At 43.8% G+C, this 22,027-nt stretch overlaps 1 protein-coding gene across 2 annotated transcripts in view; it reads left to right on the forward strand.

Moving 5' to 3' along the window:
• kmt2d (lysine (K)-specific methyltransferase 2D) overlaps window positions 1-22,020 on the forward strand; it is a 33,563-nt gene extending 11,543 nt beyond the window's left edge. Inside the window, exons 17-54 of one of the 2 annotated variants that reach the window (XM_072656374.1) lie at window positions 142-306; window positions 423-532; window positions 646-687; window positions 789-977; window positions 1,816-2,001; window positions 2,095-2,217; window positions 2,308-2,565; window positions 2,664-2,744; window positions 2,845-2,922; window positions 3,019-3,174; window positions 3,271-3,355; window positions 3,450-3,688; window positions 3,808-3,881; window positions 3,976-4,026; window positions 4,130-5,737; window positions 5,826-5,987; window positions 6,127-6,254; window positions 6,373-8,213; window positions 8,309-8,432; window positions 8,525-8,612; window positions 8,703-8,769; window positions 8,901-9,133; window positions 9,280-12,279; window positions 12,369-12,512; window positions 12,688-12,855; window positions 12,953-13,100; window positions 13,184-13,265; window positions 13,363-13,538; window positions 13,640-13,764; window positions 13,850-13,988; window positions 14,880-15,004; window positions 15,089-16,421; window positions 16,785-16,921; window positions 17,007-17,137; window positions 17,296-17,581; window positions 17,684-17,757; window positions 18,581-18,689; window positions 18,793-22,020. In XM_072656374.1, coding sequence (XP_072512475.1) covers window positions 142-306; window positions 423-532; window positions 646-687; window positions 789-977; window positions 1,816-2,001; window positions 2,095-2,217; window positions 2,308-2,565; window positions 2,664-2,744; window positions 2,845-2,922; window positions 3,019-3,174; window positions 3,271-3,355; window positions 3,450-3,688; window positions 3,808-3,881; window positions 3,976-4,026; window positions 4,130-5,737; window positions 5,826-5,987; window positions 6,127-6,254; window positions 6,373-8,213; window positions 8,309-8,432; window positions 8,525-8,612; window positions 8,703-8,769; window positions 8,901-9,133; window positions 9,280-12,279; window positions 12,369-12,512; window positions 12,688-12,855; window positions 12,953-13,100; window positions 13,184-13,265; window positions 13,363-13,538; window positions 13,640-13,764; window positions 13,850-13,988; window positions 14,880-15,004; window positions 15,089-16,421; window positions 16,785-16,921; window positions 17,007-17,137; window positions 17,296-17,581; window positions 17,684-17,757; window positions 18,581-18,689; window positions 18,793-18,885 — 12,358 coding nt within the window. In that variant the 3' untranslated portion in view covers window positions 18,886-22,020. The remainder of the gene's footprint in view (window positions 1-141; window positions 307-422; window positions 533-645; window positions 688-788; window positions 978-1,815; window positions 2,002-2,094; window positions 2,218-2,307; window positions 2,566-2,663; window positions 2,745-2,844; window positions 2,923-3,018; window positions 3,175-3,270; window positions 3,356-3,449; window positions 3,689-3,807; window positions 3,882-3,975; window positions 4,027-4,129; window positions 5,738-5,825; window positions 5,988-6,126; window positions 6,255-6,372; window positions 8,214-8,308; window positions 8,433-8,524; window positions 8,613-8,702; window positions 8,770-8,900; window positions 9,134-9,279; window positions 12,280-12,368; window positions 12,513-12,687; window positions 12,856-12,952; window positions 13,101-13,183; window positions 13,266-13,362; window positions 13,539-13,639; window positions 13,765-13,849; window positions 13,989-14,879; window positions 15,005-15,088; window positions 16,422-16,784; window positions 16,922-17,006; window positions 17,138-17,295; window positions 17,582-17,683; window positions 17,758-18,580; window positions 18,690-18,792) is intronic. The other variant, XM_072656375.1, reaches the window with a different exon arrangement.
• Window positions 22,021-22,027: the final 7 nt, after the last annotated feature.

Raw genomic sequence — 22,027 nt, forward strand, 5'->3', positions numbered from 1 at the left:
AGCTACACATTATTGATATTCTACAGCAGCAGGTTGCAAAAATATGCATACTGTTTTTGGCTGTGCATTTGAGCTCCATGCGGTGCACTGTGGATGCTTTAAGAGAACGATGTGGTAACAAGAGTCTTCTGTCTCTTGTAGGTGTGTGTGCTGCATGCACTGTGGGGCCAGCTCACCAGGGTTTCACTGCGAGTGGCAGAATAACTACAACCACTGTGGTCCCTGTGCCAGTCTGGTCACATGCCCTGTGTGTCGTGAGAACTTCATGGAAGAAGAGTTGCTCCTGCAGTGCCAGCACTGTGACCGGTGAGTTCAACTGCATAGCAGTTACACATTTGGACTCTCGTTTTAATAGATTACACTGTTTTGATCAAATTGAAGCTGTGCATCAGGACTGTGGAACTTCTGCTTTTGTGATGCAGATGGGTCCATGCTGTGTGTGAAAGTCTCTATACTGAAGACGAAGTGGAACAAGCATCTGATGAAGGTTTTGCCTGTACGGCTTGCACTCCATTTGTTCCCAGACCTGTTGGTAAGTGTATTGAACATAATCAAACAAGTATGTCCCTTCTGCTCCTGTTTATTCTTACCACCCACTTCTTGTTCTGTGTTGTCTGTCTAAATTTTTTCCTTCTCTTTTTCCAGTGGAATCTCCAATGATGTCAGTCTTCAAAATAAAAGAGCCTGGTACATTTTTTACAACGTTCTCCAAAATGTAATTTACCATATAAAACCATGTAATTGTAATGTAACTATTTATGAGCAACATTCTGATTTTATTTCTCCAGAGCCACAGTTCTACCGCCTAGAAGGTGTCTGGCTGACTGAGACGGGCATGTCTTTACTTCGAAGCATTTCTATGTCTCCATTGCATAAGCGAAGACAGCGCCGCTCTCGACCGGGAATGCTTTGTATTGAAGGAGCCCCTGATGGCTTGGAGCTCAAAGACGGCGAGGTTGAAGGAGAGGAAGGGAAAGGTCAGTGGTGTGAAAGTATACATTCTCATGAGTGAGAATTGCATGCAGGTACAGAAAGGGAGAAAGAACATTTGACCCACTACCGGTGACATGACTGGCTCTTGATTGATTTAATTACGGTTCAGTGATTGCATTCGATTACCTTTTCAAGCATCAGTGTTAATGTCATTTAATTAGCATTAAAAAAGCAGATACCTTAGCAGCGTTTAGTAGCCCATCATTGTCTGAAAAAAAAAATCCATTTTAATATTTATTTAAAATGTAAACACCAGTCAGTTTTCTATTTTTCTTGAACAAATCTCTACCAATACCAGTAATGAGATTCTTATTGTATAGATGTATCCCTGCAAATAAGTCACTTGCTGTATGTACACTATATGTCCTGATTTGACTAGTCCCTGTAGAGATGTACTGCTAATAGAATATCTCTGCAACCGATAAACATGAACCTATTGGCAGCATGCCCAATGCCAGGTGTGGGCTGGAAGGGTATAAAGCCCCCCAGCATTGAGCTGTTTAATGAGGGGCTCCATCCAGTACTTTAGGGGGATGAGTTGGGGAGTTGATGAGGTGGGGTGCTGGTCATCAAACATCCTAACCTCCTGATCCTTACAGCAGTGCTTCAAAATCTAGTAGAAAGCCTTCTTCCCTGGACAGTAGAGACAGTTACTCCAACAAAAGCTGGATTAACTCTTTAATTTTCGAACAAATTAGTCGGTGTCCTAAGACTTTTGTGCATAGTGTTTCTGCAAATGCATATACTCATTTGACTCAGGGTATTTCCTATGTTTTTTGAATGTTCTTTTTCTTGCAAATTAATCTGTTTTTATATCCTCAGGTTCTGAGTCAATGGAGTGTGACTCCAAACTGGAAGCTCCTGGAAGCCCAGATCGAGATGGAGGAATGGACAAAGACCCTGGGGCAGATGGAGCAGCAGAGGGCATGGCTGACTGTGAGGCTCTTAAAGGAGGAGCAGAGGAGACTGATGATGGAAAGAAGAGAAAGCGAAAACCATACAGACCAGGTAACTAGCCTCTTTCTGATTGTCACTTGGTTTACTTGTAGTATTTTTTTTTAGTTTGCACAGAAAAACAGGAGGACCTTTGTTCTGTTGTAGGAATTGGCGGGTTCATGGTCCGGCAGAGAAAATGTCACACACGGATGAGAAAGAGTTTAAACCTGCCTGGGTCTAGTGAAGGTGTGTCAGACGGACATACAACCGAGACAAAACTTGAGGAAGGCAAGTGAAATCAGAACCTGGCTGCTAATTGTAGGGGTATGTTCAGTCTGAACTGTAGTTAAACATGTTTTTTTGGTCTCCCCCCACAAGGCCCTCATCCTGACATGGATCCACCTGATATGAAGGCAGCAGAGGGAGAGGGTGAGCAAGCAAAAAAGCGGAGGGGGAGAAAGAAGAGCAAGTTGGAGGACATGTTTCCTGCATACCTACAGGAAGCTTTCTTTGGAAAAACGTTGCTTGACTTGAGTAAAAGGGCTGTTCTTGCCCCTTCGACACAGAGACCTTCTCAGGGCCTTCTCAGACCTCCTTTAACTGCTCCTGGGGCTCGACCTGCAGCTCCAGAATCGGGTTTGTTAAGGCTCTGTAATAATAATCAGTATTTTAAAGGTAATCTATTAAACTGTTCATTACCTCATCTTTATCTTTGATTTGTCACTCTGTTGTAGAGGTTGGAGACAGAGTGCCTGGAGTCTCGCTGCAGCTTAAGCAAGAGACTGATTGCCCAAAGCCACAAGGAGATATAAAACGTGGGTCTTTCAATTGTATAAGGTGCTCAATATGTGAAAACTTTTGACTTTTAGGGTTTATTGGAAGAAACTTCTTAAAATTTGCTGTGTTATGTTTCAGTGGCCTCTGGAGAAGTTGAGCAGCCAAAAGATCAGAATCAAGGTGATGTCACAGGCTCTGGCACACAGAAGAAAGAAGGTAACGTCTATTTATTTATTTGTTTATTATTTTCTTAAAGGTGCTGTTAAGCTGTAACTTTTTTTCCTCATAAAATATGGATGTGTTTTCCCCCAGGTCTTCCACAAGGGACAGAAAGTCAGGACTCTGAGCAGTTTTTCCAGAAGGTGCTTGGACCTTCAGAGGGTAGTTCTCTAAGTGGGACAGTTCAGGCTAGTCAAATCGGGAGTCAAGGGGAGTCAAATCGCGGTTTGCACCAAAGAAGCCTTCCAGGTATGACCATGCTGTATGCACACTTGCTAACTTTTATTTAACGCTAGTTCAGTTTTTATCCAGTTTAACCTGACCGTGGTGACATTTCCTTTACAGGTGCATCCTTGCCTGGCTCATTGCCCTCAGCTAATTTGATGGAGTCCTTTCCAGGACTTTCCCAGTCCCCATTTTTTGACCTGCGGTAAGACCTGGAAAACTGCAAACCGTTGATCAGATTTCTTAATTTGTCATTTTTATGTAACAGGTTTTTTTTTTTCCCCCTTCTGTTTACTTAGTGACCGAGGTGGCCTATTCAGTCCAGAGCAGGATGATGAAAGCCCTTGGGCAACACCATCTACCCCAGCCACTCCCTCCACTCCCCCAACTCCTACTGAACAGGAAGGTGATGGTCTCTCGTACAATCAGCGGAGTTTGCAGCGATGGGAGAAAGATGAGGAGCTTGGAAACCTATCCACAATTTCACCTGTGCTCTATGCTAATATTAATTTTCCCAACCTCAAGCAAGACTACCCAGGTTAGTAAAAAAAACAAACATTTTTTTAACAAAAAGATGTGATTGTAAGTAATTAAAAACAGTTTAAGCTGTTTTATTGAAAATGACTAATTTGGCAGACTAATTTATTTATTTGATAGATTGGGCTAGTCGCTGCAAGCAGATAATGAAAATCTGGAGGAAAGTATCAGCTGCTGATAAGGTTCCCTTTCTGGTAAGAGCTACACACATTGTTTTTACATATTGTTAAACAAATGTTTATAGTTATCTGATTCCTGTTTTTGTATTTATTTTTTTTTTTAATCCAGCAAAAGGCCAAAGATAATAGGGCAGCTCAGAGGATCAGCAAGGCACAGAAGGTATAAGTGTGCTTGTGTGTGTGCTTGTGTGTGTGTGTGTATATGAAATGAAATTATTGATGGCCAGTCTTTTTTCTTTACCAAATTCTTTTCTTCTCCACAGCAGGCAGAGAGTCAGGTGTTAAAGCCAGTTAAAACCGAGCCAGTTCGGGTAAAAGGAGAACGCCCCAGTTTGCACCTTCAAATTCCCCCACCCTCTGGATCTTTATCCACTCCCTCTCAGCCTAGTTCTGCTGAGAGTCCCTTTCCCTTTACTCCAGATACGGCATCATCAGCCTTTTTCCCAGATGGATCTGTGAAGGTTTCGGGCTCATCAAATGTTCAGAATGACCCCTTTTCCAAACCTCCATCTCAGTCCCCACAAGCGCAGTCACAGCCATCCACTCTGTACTCTCAGCCTTCTTCCAGCCCCCTGCAGGTCTCCTCAGGTTACCCCTTACCTGGCCCACAGGGCCCTCCTCAGGGACGGCCAGCCAGTCTTGGCTCCATTGATATGCAGACTGGGACACCTCGCAAGGCTCAGCATGTAGACCCATTCTTTAAACAGCAAGTCCTTCCATCCCAGCCCCAGCAGACATCTCAGGATCCTGCCAGCCTACCTGAGAGTCCTCGACCCAGAGGTAGTGGGATGGGAGACTCTCCTTTGTTCTCCCCACCCCACATGACTCACCATGGAGACCCATTTCGTGGCCAACAGGGAACTGGCCGACAAGAATATGCTTCATCTCCATCTCCCTCTGCTGCAGCCTCCTCACCAGCTGGAATGGGGCAAAACAGGACAGATATGAGTGCCCAGTCTCCGCGTGCCTCTATTGGCCGACTTGAGCTTGGCACTGGTTCTCCCGCAGGGATGCTTGACCCTGGAGATGGCTTGTTCAAAGCTCCTATGACACCACGCATGCATCAAGGGGATACTATTCCACATCCTGCTGGTGCCTCTCCCAGTCATCTTCCTGAGAACTATCGGCAATCTCCCTCTACGTTTTCTGATCCCTGTGGCCAGGCTCCTCTCACACCCCGGCCACAGTCAGCAGACGGTTCTTCTCCTTTGCCCCAGAGACTGCCTCTACCCCAACAAGAATGTTACTCAAAAGTGGCCTCTAGCCCTCAGTCACAAGGTAGTTCTCAGTCCCCTCTCACTCCAGGAGCACTCTCTAATGATGGACACTCTGTGCAGTCACCAGCTACCCCACGCTTTCAGTCCCCAGATCCTTATTCCCGGCCACCTTCGCGGCCCCAGTCCAGAGACCCTTTTACCTCACAGCACAAACCTTCTCGCCCGTCCTCTGCGGCCACAGAGGTTTCTTTTAGAGGCTCACCTCACCCTAGCCAGCAGCCTCCTTGTTCACCCTCTATAGGAGATCCACTCACTGGAAAACCTCCTGGACCTCCTGCTTTTAGTCGTAGCCCTAGCATGGGTACCCTTCAAATTGGCCAGCAACAGGCAATGGTCCAACAGCAAGTGGTAACTCCTCAACAAGCTCAGGTTCAACTCCAGCATCCACCATCCCAGCCACAAGCCATGGCTGGAGATTTAAATTCTAGAATAGTGTTACCATCTGTGAATCAAGATACAAGTGTTTCTGCGAGACCACCAGATGCACCACATCTACCAGGCATGCCAAGTGCTCAAGAACTTCCTGATCTATCTGCTGGCCAGGATCAAGCTCTCATTGGCCTTAGCCCATCAGAGCTTGAAAAACACAGACAGGTATAGGAACATCTCATATTGGTACGGAGTTGTTGGTGGCGTTTAACCAAGTTGGATAATCAGTATTTGGTTTCTTTTTTCATTGCAGAAACAAAGACTTAGAGAATTTTTGATCCGACAGAAAATGCAGAGGAACTCTAGAGAGAAGGAGGCAACTGCAGCCAGTAATAATGCTCCCAACTGGCAAGAAGGAGAAGTGTCCGTCTACCATCAAGACAAAACCCAGCGAGCACCACCTCCTTACCCACAGGTATTTTTAAAATGTTGCACAGGATGTAACTATACTTATACTTTTCAGTTTTTATTGTTGTACTGTGCCTTACTTTGTGATTTTGGGATGTGTTGCTGGTCTTTTAGTTGTTTACTGATTGTCCTGTCATGTTACATAGGATAGAGCAGCTATTGCTCAAGTACCTATCACTGGCAAGCTTCCTCTACCTATGGGAGCAGTGGATGAGAAACTGTGCCGGCCTCCTCCTCCTGGAACACCTGGTATAATGGATCCTAATGTAGTAAGGTAATTCGTGTTATCCCTTGACTATTGCATGTGCGTTCAGTGGTTATTTAAAAGCGCTAAACGATTAAAAATCAGTTGAAGCATAATTAATAACTGAGTGTATATATTTTTCCTTTAGGCAACCTGGCCCTACTATTCCTCAGGGGATGTATCGCCCACCTTTTCATACGCAGTGGCAAGGTCAGACAGCTGGTCCACGAAGGTTCCCCCAACCATCCATGTTGGAAATTGGGCCCAGGCACCACCTCAATGCTCCTATAAACAACCCACTTACAATGCAAGGGGTGCAAGGCATGCCTAATCCCCTTGTAGTGGCACAAGGTGCTGTAACAGAGACGATGCAACCCTGTGTGTCTGGCCCTCCACCACAGTTTATAGAATTAAAACATAATGCTAGACCACTGGCACCTCAGTTTTTGCCAAGGGCACCCCAGCCCCGCCCCCGTTTTTTTGTACCACAGCAGGAAGTAGCTGCTCCATTTGTGCCACCTTCTCTTGATTCACAGACGGAAGGTGGACAAGATCCCAGACTTGGGTTGCCACAACCTGGTATAGGCATGTTAATGCCTCAGCAAAGTAATGTTCCTCAACCTCAGTCCCAGCTACAGCCCCAGCAGATACCAGCTACACCATCAAATGCATCTAATTCCTCCCACACAACCACTCAGCAACAGGGTCCTCGGGCCAATACTGTAGGAGGGCAACAATCTGCAGAAGTAAGTGTTGACTTACCGGAGCCTGACCTTGAGGACCCTTTTGCTGCCAAAGACTTGGGAGATGCAGGAGCAGAAGCTGGGGTAGAGGATGAAGATGACCTTGCACTTGACTTGGATCCTGATAAAGGGGATGATGACTTGGGAAACCTTGATAACCTTGAAACAAATGACCCCCATTTGGATGATCTGCTTAATAGTGATGAATTTGACTTGCTTGCCTACACTGACCCCGAACTAGATCAGGGTGACCCTAAGGATGTATTTTCTGACCAGTTGCGACTTGTTGAAGCAGAAGGCGAAGGTTCGGGGCCTTCTGTCACTGCGAACATTAAGGTAGAAGAGAAACCTAAAATTAGTTTAATTGCCAAGGACTCACTTGTAGCTTCCACACAGTCATCTTCAAAAACTGAAGGCACCACATCTTCCAGTGTTTCTCATCCTCCTCTTAAGACGGAGTCTTCAGAAATAAGTGGACTTTCTTCTGTAAAACTAGAAGAGAAAGGCTTGGTTGAGCAACAGCAGTCAGCACAAACTGTGATTAAAGATGAGATGCGAGAAGCTGTCTCCTTGCTTCTTAGTGCAACGCCATCCAAGGCCTCAGCTCAGACAGAGAACTCACCTGCCTCACTGAACACTGTCCGCTTAGGAGGCGTGCCATTTCCTCTTCCTTCTCAAGCTGATCCTCTGTCATTCCCACCATCTACAACACATCCCGACCTGGGTGAGGATCCCCTCTGTCTGCCAGATGGTGGAGGCCAACACTCCCCTGCAGTTGATCTTGACAAAGTGGAGAGCACCTTGGAGGCAAGTGAACTGCCTTTATTGATTCAGGATCTCCTGGAACATGAAAAGAAAGAGCTTCAGAAACAGCAGCAGCAGCAGCAGCAGTTGAATGCTCTACAGGGAGGCTGTGGCAGTCATCTTCATAATCTTCAGAATCCACAACAACCTCCTGGTGGGGCGAACCAGGTTTTGATGCCCCATCATCGTCCACCTCCTCAGGGTCTTGTGGGTCAGCCTGGAATGGGGCCAAGGCCACCTCACATACTGTCACAACAGCAGAGGTTACTTGGTGCTGCAATGCCTCCACCTCCTCATGTAACAATGGGGCAGCCACAAGCTATAATGCGAGGTGGACAGCCAAGCAGCATTCACCCTGGTCTTAATCCACAGCAGCAAGCGCCACCACCTCAACACCTTGCAAAACAACAAACTCTCCCTAGCAACTTTTTTCCTGATAAAGGTATGTGTCTTAAAAGGTATGTGCACATTATACACAGGTTAAACCTTCTCTTTCTCATGTTCACGTCTTGCTTTATGTTCTTGCTTTATTTCCAGATCTGGATAAGTTTATGACCGATGACATCATGGACCCTATTGCCAAGGCAAAAATGGTGGCCCTAAAAGGCATAAAAAGGGTGTTGACTCAAGACCCAATGGGTGTGACTCCTGGAATTAACAGGTACATTTTCATAATTGTGCAAATAACTATGTTGCTGTTTTCAAGCACATCACTTTTTGAGACATTCATTTATTTATTTGAAATCTTTTTAGGCAACAAGTATCTCTCTTGGCTCAGAGGCTGGCCTCAGCCCCAGGAAGTGCAGACCCTCAGGCTCACCTCGGACCTGGATCATCTAAGGTCGGTGGCTTTTTCTTTTGATTCAGTGTTCAGTACTCTTAGTTTAAACAATTATGAAAACCTTTGAAACAATTTAATTTTTGTTTTCAGGATGGGGAAAGCAGCGACCAGGCTCAGGCACGACCTAATCCTCCTCAGTTTGTCCAAGGCATCATCAGTATGTTCTATTTCTATTGATTATTATGATTTTATTTGAGATAAGCATCTATTTATTTCTATATATTCAGGTGGCACATTTTATTTATTTATTTATTTTGATAACCATCATGCGTTCTCTCTGCACAATAGATGATGCTGAGCAGCACCAATATGAGGAATGGCTTGTCCACACCCAGCAGTTATTACAGATGCAGCTGAAGTTCTTGGAGGAGCAGATAGGAGCACATCGGAAGTCCCGCAAAGCGCTGTGTGCTAAGCAACGCACTGCTAAGAAAGCAGGGCGTGAATTTGCAGAAGCAGATGCTGAAAAGCTCAAACTGGTCACTGAAGAGCAAAGTAAGATCCAGAAACAGTTAGATCAGGTGAGAAAATATGCTATCTTCATACCAGTACATGCATAGTGTGTTTTTTTTTTTTTATTATTTTTTTTTATTTTATTTTATTTATTTATTTATTTTTATGTATCAGTCTTACAGGGTTTTTTTTCTCATTTATTTTTATCAACCAGGTACGTAAGCAGCAAAAGGAACATACCAATCTGATTGCCGAATACAGAAGTAAGCAGCAGCAGCATCAGCAAGGGTCCTCAATGTTAGCACCTGGTACTTCCAACCAAGGGCAACACATGCTTTCTAAGATACCTGGACAGATGATGATGGCCCAACAAGGGGGGCCTATGATCGGACCAGGGGGGTCAGTACCTGGAGGCATTCCTTCAGGTGGTATGCCTGTTAGAATGCCTCAAGTGCACCAGTTTCCTGGTGCCCAGCCTCCTCATCCTGGGGCACTTGGTGCTGTACCACCAGGCCCAACTGGTGGATTTTTTCCACAAGGTACTGGGGCACAAGTACCAGACCCAAGACTTCTTCAAGGACGACAGATGCAACAAAGGATGCAGATGGTTCAGAAACTGCAGCAGCAGCAGCAGTTTATGATTGGTCAGCAGCCCATGCCGCATCAGAGCCAGCAACCTGGTGTTATGAGTCAGCAAGCTGGGCCTATGGGTGGTCAGACGCCCCAAACGTTGATGAGCAATACATTAATGGGACAACAGCAGCCAAATCTACAGCCTGGATTAATATCCAACCAGCAACATCAGCAGGGCCTCATGCAGGTTTCGCAGGGCATGATGGGGAATCATTCAGTTGGACAGACCCAGCCGAATCTCATGGCTCAGCCAATGGCTCAGAATCAAAATGTGATAGCAGGCCAGCAAGTCATGCCTGGAAATCAAGCTGTGCAGCAGCTTCAAAGACCTTTGTTGGGTCAGCAGGGGCCTGGTGGACCACATGTTATTAGAGGCCCACAAACCCAACTTACACCTCAGCAGCAGAGCATTTTGGCACAGCGTATGCTTATTTCTCAGCAACAGCAAAATGCTGCAAAGAACCTTGCTCAGCTCCAACAGCAGCAATTACCGCAACAGAGACAACCCACACAAGTAGGTCCGCCAGATCCACAAAGGGCTCTGGGAACTTCTCCTTCGGCCAGCGTTCAAGGAAATGTTGAGAATTTGCAGCAGGTTGTTCCAGGTCTCTCTCAAGATGTCCAGAACTCTGTCCCTAAAGATGGAGGAATCCTTAGCCCTAAAACCCCACCCCAGCAAGGTGGTGGACCCCAAACACCAATCCAGATGCAGCAACAAGGACCAAGTGGAGATCTGCAGGGAGCAGTTGGGCAGCAACAACAATCAATTGCTTATTTAGCGCAACAGCAAGCAGCACAGCAACAGTCTGGACAAAATCATGGCCCGACACAGCAACATAGCTATGTAAACAGCCAACAGGCTGGAATACAACCTCAAGTGCAACAGCAACAACAGATGCAACTTGCTCTTCAGAGGCAGAATTCCCTTAATACAGAACATGTGAAACAGGAAGGTCAGCAAATGTGTTATGTGGCCCAGCAACAACCAATAGGTCAGAATGTTGGACAAGAATTGCAGGGCATGATGGGACAGCAGACTGGACAGAACCCATCTTTAATGCCTGGAAATCCAAATCAGCAAGAGCTACTGGTCCAACAGCAGAAGCAAGCCATGCTTGAGCAGATGAATAGAAGTCAACAAGTAATGATGAATCCGAGGCCAGGTGTTCCATCAGGGCAAATACGAGCTCCAATCAACATTCAGGCCATCATTGCACAAAATCCTCAGCTTCGTCACTTGACTCCTAATCAACAATTACAGCAGATTCAGGCAATGATTGCTCAGAGACAGGCTCAGCAGCAAGGCCAGATGCTGAGATTGCAAGGGCAAACGCAGGCCCAAATGCGTCCTTTGGGTCCACAAGGGCAGCCTGTTGGCCCAAGATTGCCAGGGCTTGAGGCACAGCAGCAACACCCCTATGCTTTTGCTGGTAAGCAGGGTCCAGTTGGCTCTCCACAGCAACAAGGAGTTCCAAGCCAGTCATCAGTCATGACTCCGCAATATCAAGATACTGGATCATTGCAACAGCACCAGACGCTACCAGGAGCCTCACCTCAGTATACCAGTAATACCCACCAACAGCAGCAGATGATGCAGCAACAACAACAGCAGCAAATGATGAGGGGACAGGTTCCTCTAACACGACCAATGATGGCTCAAATTCGTACGCCACTTGGTCATATGGCAAGGCCAATGTCTCCTCGTCAACTTATGGGTCAGGGTTCGCCTGGCAGCCCCCTCTCTAGTCAGCAAAGACAAATGATGGGTATGCGTCAGACTCCACCGGGCCAACAGCAACCTCATGGTGTGACGGCACTTAGCCCATTTCAGGCCTCTCCGTCTCATGTCGGTTCTCCTGCTGGCTCTGTTCAAGATGCTGGATCAAGTCCAGCATCTTTTAATAAACGTGATTCAGGCACTCCTTCACTGTCATCCCACCTGTCACCTGGGAAAAGTAGTGCTGGGAAAAACAGCCCATTTAGTAGTGTTGGTGCATCAGCTGCTTCACCACTAAGATCTCCAACAGTTAAGACTCCACAAGATTTATCAGGCCTCAAGTCAGAACCTCATGGCCCAGGTGTTGAAACACCAACATATGCTGTTCCTCCTAATGGTCCTTCCCCAAAGCCAGCACAGCACCTGATGCCACAGTTAACTTCTACAACAGTAGGTGATGTGTCCCATTCAACACCAGTGAGTGGTGAAGCAAATCTATGCAAGATCACACTACAAAACATTAAACAGGAACCCCGTGAGGTTCAGTGTGATTCAAGAGATAGTGGAGAGGTCCTCTCTGCTCCTATTAAGCGAGAAATTACTGGTGAGGCAGTCGGTCCAAGTAATTCCGGTGGTTTTGTCAACTCCGTTTCTGGCCCTGGAAATCCACCAGGTGACTCTACAGCACAGACTCCCAGGACTGAGACAGGCCAGCAGCTTTTGCAGAAGCTCCTTCGAACTAAAAACCTTCAGTTAGCATCCCAAAGGCCATCTGATGGTATCCACAATGAAATTAATGGTCATATAAACAGCAAGTTGGCCATGTTGGAGCAGAAACTTCAAGGGACACCACGCAACATGGAGGTAAAAACTTTTCTTTTTCTTACCCTTTTTTTTCCCTTGTAAATGCCAAAGAATATACCTTTTAAAAATCAATATCACCATTTTTTTAGGATCTCCAGTCAATCACCAAGAGGGCGCCTGTAACGAAGGCCAAGCGTACTCCAAAGGCGGGAGAACGTGGACCAAATGCAAGGAAGAAAACTAAAAAAGATGAGGTTGGAAAAACTGAAGCAATAATGAAGCAACTTAAACAAGTAAGAACTGTTAATTTCCTGTTCCTTTTTACCTCTGTAGTAAATTAACACAAACATAATGTACATATACTCAGTTTGATCCTCAGCAATGTATATCCATACTCTTCAGGAGAAGTTATTATTTATATATATATATAATTTATTTATTTTTTTTGTAAATCCTCTGTTTTATCAGCAGGGTCTGTCTCTTCTTCCTTTGATGGAGCCTTCGATAACTGCTAGCCTGGATTTGTTTGCGCCTTTTGGTAGCAGCCCAGCTAATGGCAAGACTCAGTTAAAGGGCTCTTTTGGAAATGCTGTAATCGACAATATTCCAGACTACTATTCTCAACTCCTCACTAAGGTACCCTTAACTCTTTGCCTTGTTAGCAGCCTCAGCCTCCTGGATTTATCTTTTCCATAATTATTTGTCCTAAAAACATACATTTCTCTCAAATTAGAATAACCTCAGCAATCCCCCAACACCACCTTCATCCCTTCCTCCGACTCCACCCCCTTCGGTGCAGCACAAGCTTTTAAATGGAGTGACTGCAGTAGAGGAACTAGCAGCAGGCCAGAAAGAGCGAGAGACCTCAGAGGATACCATGGGTAACAATGTTAATACATTTAAGTGTTTAGGCACCTTAGCTAAGCTAAATTATACATTGACATTTAGTTCTATTCACTTATAGACTCTGTTCCAGAGGAGGTAAAGAGTGTGGACATACTAGCAGCACTTCCCACTCCTCCACATAACCAGAACGAAGATGTGAGGTAAGCTGTGGGGTATAAAAATAAATATTCTATCCATACCTGTGAAATCGCATCTGTGACTAATGTCAGAGTTAACTGTTTAACTAATTGCTTTCAGGATGGAAAGTGATGATGACAGTGATGCTCCAGATAGCATTGTGCCTGCATCATCACCTGAGAGCCAGATGGGAGATGATGCATCACGTTTCCCTCATCTGCTGGAACCCAAAGAAGAGGAGAAAGAAAGGGCCATTTCTCCTGTTATTCCCATCATCCCTTGTTCTGCTATCCCTAGTATGCTTCCCTCTCTCTATGGTGTTACTCCTTTCTTGAAATTAACCTGCTCTTATGTCAATTTTAATAAACTCATTATCTTGTCTTCCATAAATGTACAGCTTTTCCAGAGACTAAACCCTTTGAGGTAGTTGAGGGAAAGGCTGGCTCCTCTTTGAGTTCCTGGGACAAAGCCAAGAGCAATGAAGTATCTGTTACTTTCACCCTCTCGACCGCTGCAGCCAAGGTATATCAACTTCTAACTGCCCAAATCCACTTAACAGATCTATTAACTTCTTGTGTTCGCTGAACCATAATTGTTCTCCCAACAGAATTTGAACTCTGTGATGGTGGCAGTTGCCCAACTACTGCACATGCGAATGCCAGGGTCCTATGAGGTGGCTTTCCCCCAAAGTCCTGGTAGAACAGGTGGTGTTGGGCCTGGGAAAGCACCTGAATCCACCAATCAAGGTAACTGTGGAAGTACAGTATCTCTTAAATGAGATTATCTGAATTTTATTAATTCTTGTGTTCATGTGGTAGTTAGTGAGGCTGAAAAGAGTGGCCTTACTGTTACTATTAACTGTTATCGTTTACAGTAAGGATGCATCAATATAGGAATTGTGGGCTACTGGTGTAGATGCTTGGCTATATATAGATAAATGTAGAGGTTAAAAATAAACATTTATTTGTATAGGCAAATGCAGATAGGGGTTTACAATATGATGTTTTATTGAAATTGTGATACAAGTAAGCATATAGTGGATAATGTAAGTGTTTAAAGAACACTGACCTCCTGCAAAGTGTATTGGTGTGTGTAATTAGATGAAGTACAGCACATTCTGCATACAAATTACTGTATTCAGTCTGGGACAGTATTTGAATACCATTTTTCAGAATCTGTCGCTATTGATGTGTGTTGTCTGCAAGTTGAAATATCGCAATAAATATTGTATATTGTGATTTGTGACCATATCCCCCACCTCTAGTTACATATACAGTCAAACAACCAAGTGTCGCCTAAATGTTGTGCTCTTCTGGAGTGCAATAAAGGGAGCATTTTCAGATACTTGCTTAAGGATTTGGTTACATTTATGATTAACATTTATTGTTATTATTATTTAAAAAACAAAAAACAAAACCAATTATCTGTCAATCCAGATATGGTTCCCATGTCTATATGCATCCCAGTTTACAGAAATAACTGTTTATTAAACAAAGTGCAATTTCAGGGATTGGACTGCCGAGATCAAAATACCAGATCAAATGTCTTTTTAGGCAATACAAACAACTTTTTTTATAGTCATTGACATTTTGTGAACTTGAAAATGGATGAACTACATTCTCCCATTTGTAATGCAGGAGAATTAAGTGTAAAGACTGATCAGTCTGCAAGCCAAGATGAAGAATGGCTCAGGCAGTTTGATGTCACCTTGCCTGGATGTACTCTGAAGAAACAAGTTGATATTTTGTCTCTGATCAAACAGGTTTGTTTTCCGTTCTTATCTTATTCACAAATCACGAGTAATTTTAATTTTGTTTATTTTGTAATAATTGTTTTCCCTTTTTAGGAGTACCCTGAACATGAGGAACAACCTGCCCAGCACTGTTACATGACCAATGTGTCAGACCTTGATGTGCGCCATCTTCCCATTATTCCTGTTGAGGTATCGCCACCCCCTTCACCTTCACCTCCGCCACCACCATCTGCTGCTGGTGAGCCTGAACCTGTCACTCAGTCGGACACTGACCCTCAACCAGAGCCTGAATCTGAGCCTTCTGCTCAACCAAAGTCACCACCCACTACTAGCCCATGCGCTGTTGTTAAGACTGAGCCTTCAGCTGAGATTTCTTTAAAAATGACCACCAACCCTCCAGTCAAGACTGAACCTGAGGAGGTGGCCCTGTTGCCTCCTCCAGCTGCGCCATCTGAGGAAGAAGGTGCTGCTCCTAGCACCTCTGTGCCTCAGGATTCTCCCACAATAGAGATATGTCCTAAGCCCATCAAACAGCGGAGCAGGGCCTTCTCAGAAGATGAAGAGATACGTCCCAAAGTGAAGAAGTGGAAAGGTGTGCGCTGGAAACGCCTTCATCTGGTCATCACCATCCGCAAAGGAAGTTCCAAGAAGGAAAACAGCCGAGAGGTGTCTGAGCTTATGGAGCGCCTGCGCATTACGCTGAGACCAGATAAGTTGCCACGGGACAAGCGCAAGTGCTGTTTCTGCCACGACGAGGGTGACGGCGCCACTGATGGCCCTGCTCGTCTTCTTAACATTGATGTAGACCTGTGGGTGCATCTCAACTGTGCCCTGTGGTCTACTGAAGTCTATGAGACGCAAGGTGGCGCACTCATCAATGTGGAAGTGGCTCTTCGGCGTGGCCTACGCACACGCTGTGCTTGCTGTCAGAAGACTGGTGCCACCAACAGCTGCAACCGGCTGCGATGTCCAAATGTCTACCACTTCGCCTGCGCCATCCGGGCACGCTGCATGTTCTTCAAAGACAAAACGATGCTCTGCACTCAGCACAAGCTGAAGGGCCCCAGCGAGGAAGAGCTCAGCACCTTCGCCGTCTTCCGCAGAGTCTACATTGAACGAGATGAAGTGAAGCAGATTGCCAGCATTTTGCAACGTGGTGACCGCATACACCTGTTCCGGGTTGGTGGGCTCATCTTCCATGCTGTGGGTCAGCTCCTGCCCTCTCAGATGGCTGCCTTCCACTCGCCCACTGCCATCTTTCCTGTGGGTTACGAGGCCACACGTATCTACTGGAGCACACGTGTGCCTAACCGCCGCTGCCGCTATCGCTGTCGCATTAGTGAGCAGGATGGCATGCCCTTGTTTGAAGTTCGCGTGCTGGAGCCTGGACAGGAAGACCTGCACTTCAGAGACTGTAGTCCAGATGGTACGTAGCTTTAATTACACTCTTTTAGCACGTTGGCTTAAGGGACTTGATTAGGGTTGAGAAAATTGCCTGGTGGAAAATAAAATAATGGAACCTTGCGTCACAGTTTAGCATTAGACTGCATCCTTAAGTCCTATGATAATAGTTCGTGTTTGAATCTCGAGCGAAGTCGCTTTGCTGTCAGCATCTGGAGTTCGAGAGCGCACAATTGGCCGTTCTCTCTCCGGTTGCGTAGATGCCGGGTTAATTGGCAGTAACAAATTCCCTTTAATATAAAAAAGACTTTTTAGCTATGCACTGGATAATTATTTTGTTTTTAACTTTCCTCCTGCTTTTTTTATTTTCTATTTTTTTTATTTTCAGGCATCTGGGACAAGATTGTGCAGAAGGTTGCCAAGCTGCGTGAAGATGCAGCCATGCTGAAGCTCTTCGCTGATCATGTAAAGGGAGAGGAGATGTACGGGCTCACTGTCCATGCTGTGATGCGCATTACTGAGTCGGTACGTTGCTTCACACTGTCCTACAGCTGATTTAAAGGTAACTTCAACTTTCCCACTAACGTTTGACAAATCTGTTTTACTGCAGCTTCCAGGAGTGGAGAACTGTCAGAACTACACATTTAGATATGGCCGCCATCCTCTTATGGAGCTTCCTCTTATGATTAATCCCACTGGTTGTGCACGCTCTGAGCCCAAGATTCTCACCCACTGCAAACGGTAAGATTTGTACATGTTGAATGAAAAAGATCAACATAGTAAGAGTTATCGTACTCGTGTGTGGTAACCATATTGCTTGCATACTCTGTTGTTACTCTAGGATGTAGTGTGGTCATTGTTCATACATTTGAAAATAAAACTCTTCTCTGCCTCTCTAGGCCCCATACACTGAACAGCACAAGTATGTCCAAAGCCTACCAGAGCACATTCACAGGGGAGATTAACACCCCCTACAGCAAGCAGTTTGTTCACTCCAAGTCTTCTCAGTACCGTCGACTGAAGACTGAGTGGAAGAACAACGTGTACCTGGCTCGCTCCCGTATCCAGGGGCTGGGCCTGTACGCAGCTAAAGACCTTGAGAAACACACCATGGTTATTGAGTACATTGGTACCATCATTCGCAACGAGGTGGCAAACCGGCGAGAAAAAATCTATGAGGAGCAGGTATGCTAGATACGACAACTTGGTTCTATTTGACTGACTTTAATGATGCTTGGTGTCTCACTTGTTTGGTGACTTGGTGTATTTGTTGCTGTTTTAAATCAGAATCGTGGGATCTACATGTTCCGCATCAATAATGAGCATGTAATAGATGCCACCCTCACTGGCGGCCCTGCCCGGTAAGATGATCAGTGTCCCTTTGGTTCTGTGCTGTTCTTGTCAGTTGGATGCATCGGGTTTTAATTTGTATTTATGGAAAAAAGAGCAGATGCATGGCATGCAGTTCAGTAAAACATGAGTTTACTATAGTGTCTTAGCAGAGCCTGTTGACTATACAGTCTATGTAAAATATTTAAGTTGTATGCAAGTCTGTTAGGTCTGCTTGCCTGTGACATGACTCTTTCCATTATTTGATTAATTGCTTAATTAAGATTTTAGATTTTTAAGTTGTCCACTAAATATTACTCTTTTAAACACCCTTTGGTAGTTAGTGGCCATGCTAAGGGTATGGTCTTGTTTCTGATGTGAATGTGTTCTAAATGATCTTGCAGGAGAGCAAACCTTGTTAAGAAACATTAAAATGAAGCATTTCCATCTTTTCTACTCTTTGGGTCCTGCACAACCCTGCCGTCTCTGCATTTTTCCCTCTTTTATTTTTTATTATTATTAATAATAATAATAATAATAATAATAACAATAATATATATTTATTTAGTTGTCATTTTTGATTGTTGCAGCCCTAAAATCAGCGAATAGCAGGTTTTTAAACTGGCAGCAAGGTTTTATCCTCACTGGGAGCTGTTCAATCCACAGTTAACTGTGACCAGACACAGACCAGTTTAAATACAGATAATAGGAGGCAATAAAATTTAAAAGGCTTACAAGACAAATACAGCACCGAGGACAGTCTCGGATGCAGGCTTGAGTTTTATTGCTGGTGAAATACCGGAAATGCTCACGTTTCACTCTGACATGGACTCACTTACACCGTGTCATTTCCAGCTACGTCAATCATTCCTGTGCACCCAATTGTGTTGCGGAGGTTGTGACGTTTGACAAAGAGGATAAGATCATCATCATTTCCAGCCGCAGAATCCCCAAAGGCGAGGAGGTAAGAAAGTGGCTCATTTTCCTTTCTAAACAAACTTTTGTAGTGATTTGATGTCTGTCTAAACGAGCCCCTCTGTGTCTCTTCTTTTTTTTTTATGATCAAGCTGACCTATGACTATCAGTTTGACTTCGAGGATGATCAGCACAAGATCCCCTGCCATTGTGGAGCCTGGAATTGCCGAAAATGGATGAACTAACGGGGAGAGAGAAAGTGTGAGACACGCCTTTGCGCCCTGGTGCCAGATACGACGATGTCTGCGCCAAAGCCTCGTTTAACCTTATTACCCAGATCATAAGCTGTTCTGAAACAAGAGGAGGGAAAAACGTTTACTCTCCATCAGTGGAAAGAAAAGACTTTGTTATTCACATCAGGAGCCAAAGCTTTGAAGAGAGTAACATTTGAAGCCACAACCTTTTTCTGATGAGCTCGACGGTGTGCTCAAATAGTCTCGTTAAAACTCGCCTCTGCCAAAAGCACCTCCTTCCTACTTCCTCTACTGTTCCCCCTCCAATAAGCTGACTCTGGCTGGAATCAATCCTCTCTACATCTACCAAAACGTCTGATTCTATATCATATCAATACACTTAGGGTAGAACTCAGTGAAAAGTTTGATTAAAGCCATTTAAGTACTCAGAAATGAACTAATAATACACTTTAGCTTTGGACCTATCTTGATTTCTTGTTATCGTTGTTTTGGTTTTTTTTTGTTTGTTTTCTTTAAGTTTTATTCTTTCCTACCACCCTGTCACCCCAGAACAACACTCTCCCATCGTCATCAGTGAAGATTGACAACATGGATATTGGCAAGACAATCCTGGAGTGGCTCAGATCACATCTATGTATCTATGGTGGACAAGATGTAAGATAATATAAAGTTTAAATACTATTTGACCTGTGGCTCAAAAGGCACCAGATGTTTTATTATATTGAGTTTAAAGGTGGGTTCGGTTGACCCAGTCTACCTCATTGAGTTTGTTGGGAAGTGACTGCTTTGTATTAAACTGTTAAGTGCTACTGTGGAAAGGGGAAGGTGGAATGTTGTCATGGCAGTTGCCTTCTCGGTTAAGCAGGGAAAAAAATTAAGCAGCCGGTTTGCTCCTATCTGTTTTTGCTTATTATTTGCAGTAGTGAACCATTGTGACTCATCCATAGACAAAGCTGCAGAGCCTATATACGAGCGTTTCGATATGATCATGCATTACTTCAGAGCAATCAGAAAACCAAATGGGTGGCAGAGTTTAGGAGGCCACCTGGTCTGAATGACTGTAGATCCTCATGTAGCCATTTTTTCCTTCCTGTCTGCCTCCGTGCATCTAGAAATCATGCTTTTTCTCTTCTTTTTCTTCTTTAGTTTACTTTTTTTTTCTTTTTCCATTAATAAGCGCACAACCAAATCCATTCTTTCATCGCTAAGGGCAGTGAATTTTGCAAATAACCGCATACCAGGTTTAATAGTTTAAACCTTTTTGAAGTGAAGCAGAATCATGGTTGCAGATTGAGGTGTTGAGCGAGACGTTTCATGACCCTCTACCGAAATGACGTTTGACGCTTCAGACTCTGAAATCAACGGTAACTTGTGATGCAAGACTACTAATTACGCTTGTCATGTTTTCCATCTTCATTTCATTTAATACCGCATCTTCAGTAGATCTTCGTTTTGAGCTCCTTACTCCAAACTCTTCAGAACTGTTCGTATGCCTCTTCCTCTCTGTAATACTTTAGTGGACTGTTGTAAACTTTACTGTAGTGAACCTTTCTCTGCCTGACCACAGTCGGCGTACGTAATCCCTGCATTGTGGTGTGATAAACTGTTGGCACTGTCTTCTGGAGGCTTGAAGCAATGGCAGAGAAAGACTTTTAAAAGGGCATTTTTTTTCTTCTTTGATATTAAAGTAATTTAAAAACAGTTACAAAAAAATAATAATAATAAAGTTAATCTTCAGAGAAGGGAGCTGAACAAAGTGTCCACAAACCGCATACTACTTTGTTCCTTCCTCCCCAGACGTATGACCTCACAGTAAAAAGAAATGCAAAATGTACAAACTGTATATAATGGGGGGGGTGTGGGGGCAAAAGCTCTTTATCCGACTCCTTTTTAATCAATAAATCAAAATTGTAGAGAAATAAAATTGATGGATTAAAAAAACCACTGGATATCATTTTATCAGAAAGATTAAATGTGTATATATCTATAAATATATGTAAAATGGCAAACGAAGTAATATCTTGATATGTATATGAACCAGAGTGTTTTTTGCATTTACCTGTTTTTTCTATTAGCGTTTTTTTGCTATAAGACCATATACAGTTTAACAGAGATAGTGTGCTGGTTATCTTGTGTTCACCAATGATATGGATGAGTGCTTGAGGTGAATGAGACAACATTTTGAGATTGAGATGACATTTGAGTCATGTTGGAATGTAGTCCTGGTAATATTTCTTCATCGTTTTGGAAAACAGAGCAGTAGAACGGTGCATAGCGTTTGTGTATTTATGTAATATTGTTCACATATATTTCTCCTTTTACTATTATTTATGCTACTGCTTGTGAAATACCTGAAATACTGAAACCTGTCCTTGAATTGGTTACCGTTTAATAAGGAAATTCTCTAAATAGAAATTCTTGAAGGTCCAGAGATGATGCTGTTTTTGTTTTGTTTTTTAATTAGTGTCCTGTTCTCCCCTTTTCCCCCCAGTAGAAGTGAACGTGTTTATATAACTTGTGAAGCGGCGATATAGCCAGTGTGTGCTATGACTTTGATATTCAACAGTATCCCCCTTCTTTACCTGAGAGAGAGAGAGAGAATTGCACTCTGACGTGATTTTACTTAGTATACTTCTCCTGAAGACAGTTTGAGAGTAATAGCAGAATTGGTGAACTTTACCTGTTGTGTGTTTTTTGTCGAGGGAAGTTGATTATAAAACTCACACTCACTGGATTTCTAGCCTAACTTCTATCCTACCTTCTGATCGGTTGGAATATCTTAAATTAAGGTCTCTCTGCATATCCTTTAATTTAATAAAGAATAGATTGCTGATGTTTTGTTTTTCCCTTTTTCTTTTTCTTTTTTTTTTTTTTTAAACCCAACCTACTTTTTAATTAAAAAAGATGCTGCATCTGTACAGCAGAGCTACTTTTAGGAAGAGAAATGATCATTTTTATTGTATGTGGCATGTTTTGTATGGATATAATTTTGAATTGTACATATTTTTTGATGACGCCAGAGGTTGCATCACTTTATATACAGCTGCCCCCTTCCCTTCCCTCTTCCATTTTCTTTGTCTCTGCTTTATTTCTTGTAAAGGAAAATAAAATGCATTTTAAATATAATCCTATT

This window comes from Salminus brasiliensis, chromosome 14 (assembly GCF_030463535.1).
Source record: "Salminus brasiliensis chromosome 14, fSalBra1.hap2, whole genome shotgun sequence".
Lineage (NCBI taxonomy): Eukaryota > Metazoa > Chordata > Actinopteri > Characiformes > Bryconidae > Salminus > Salminus brasiliensis.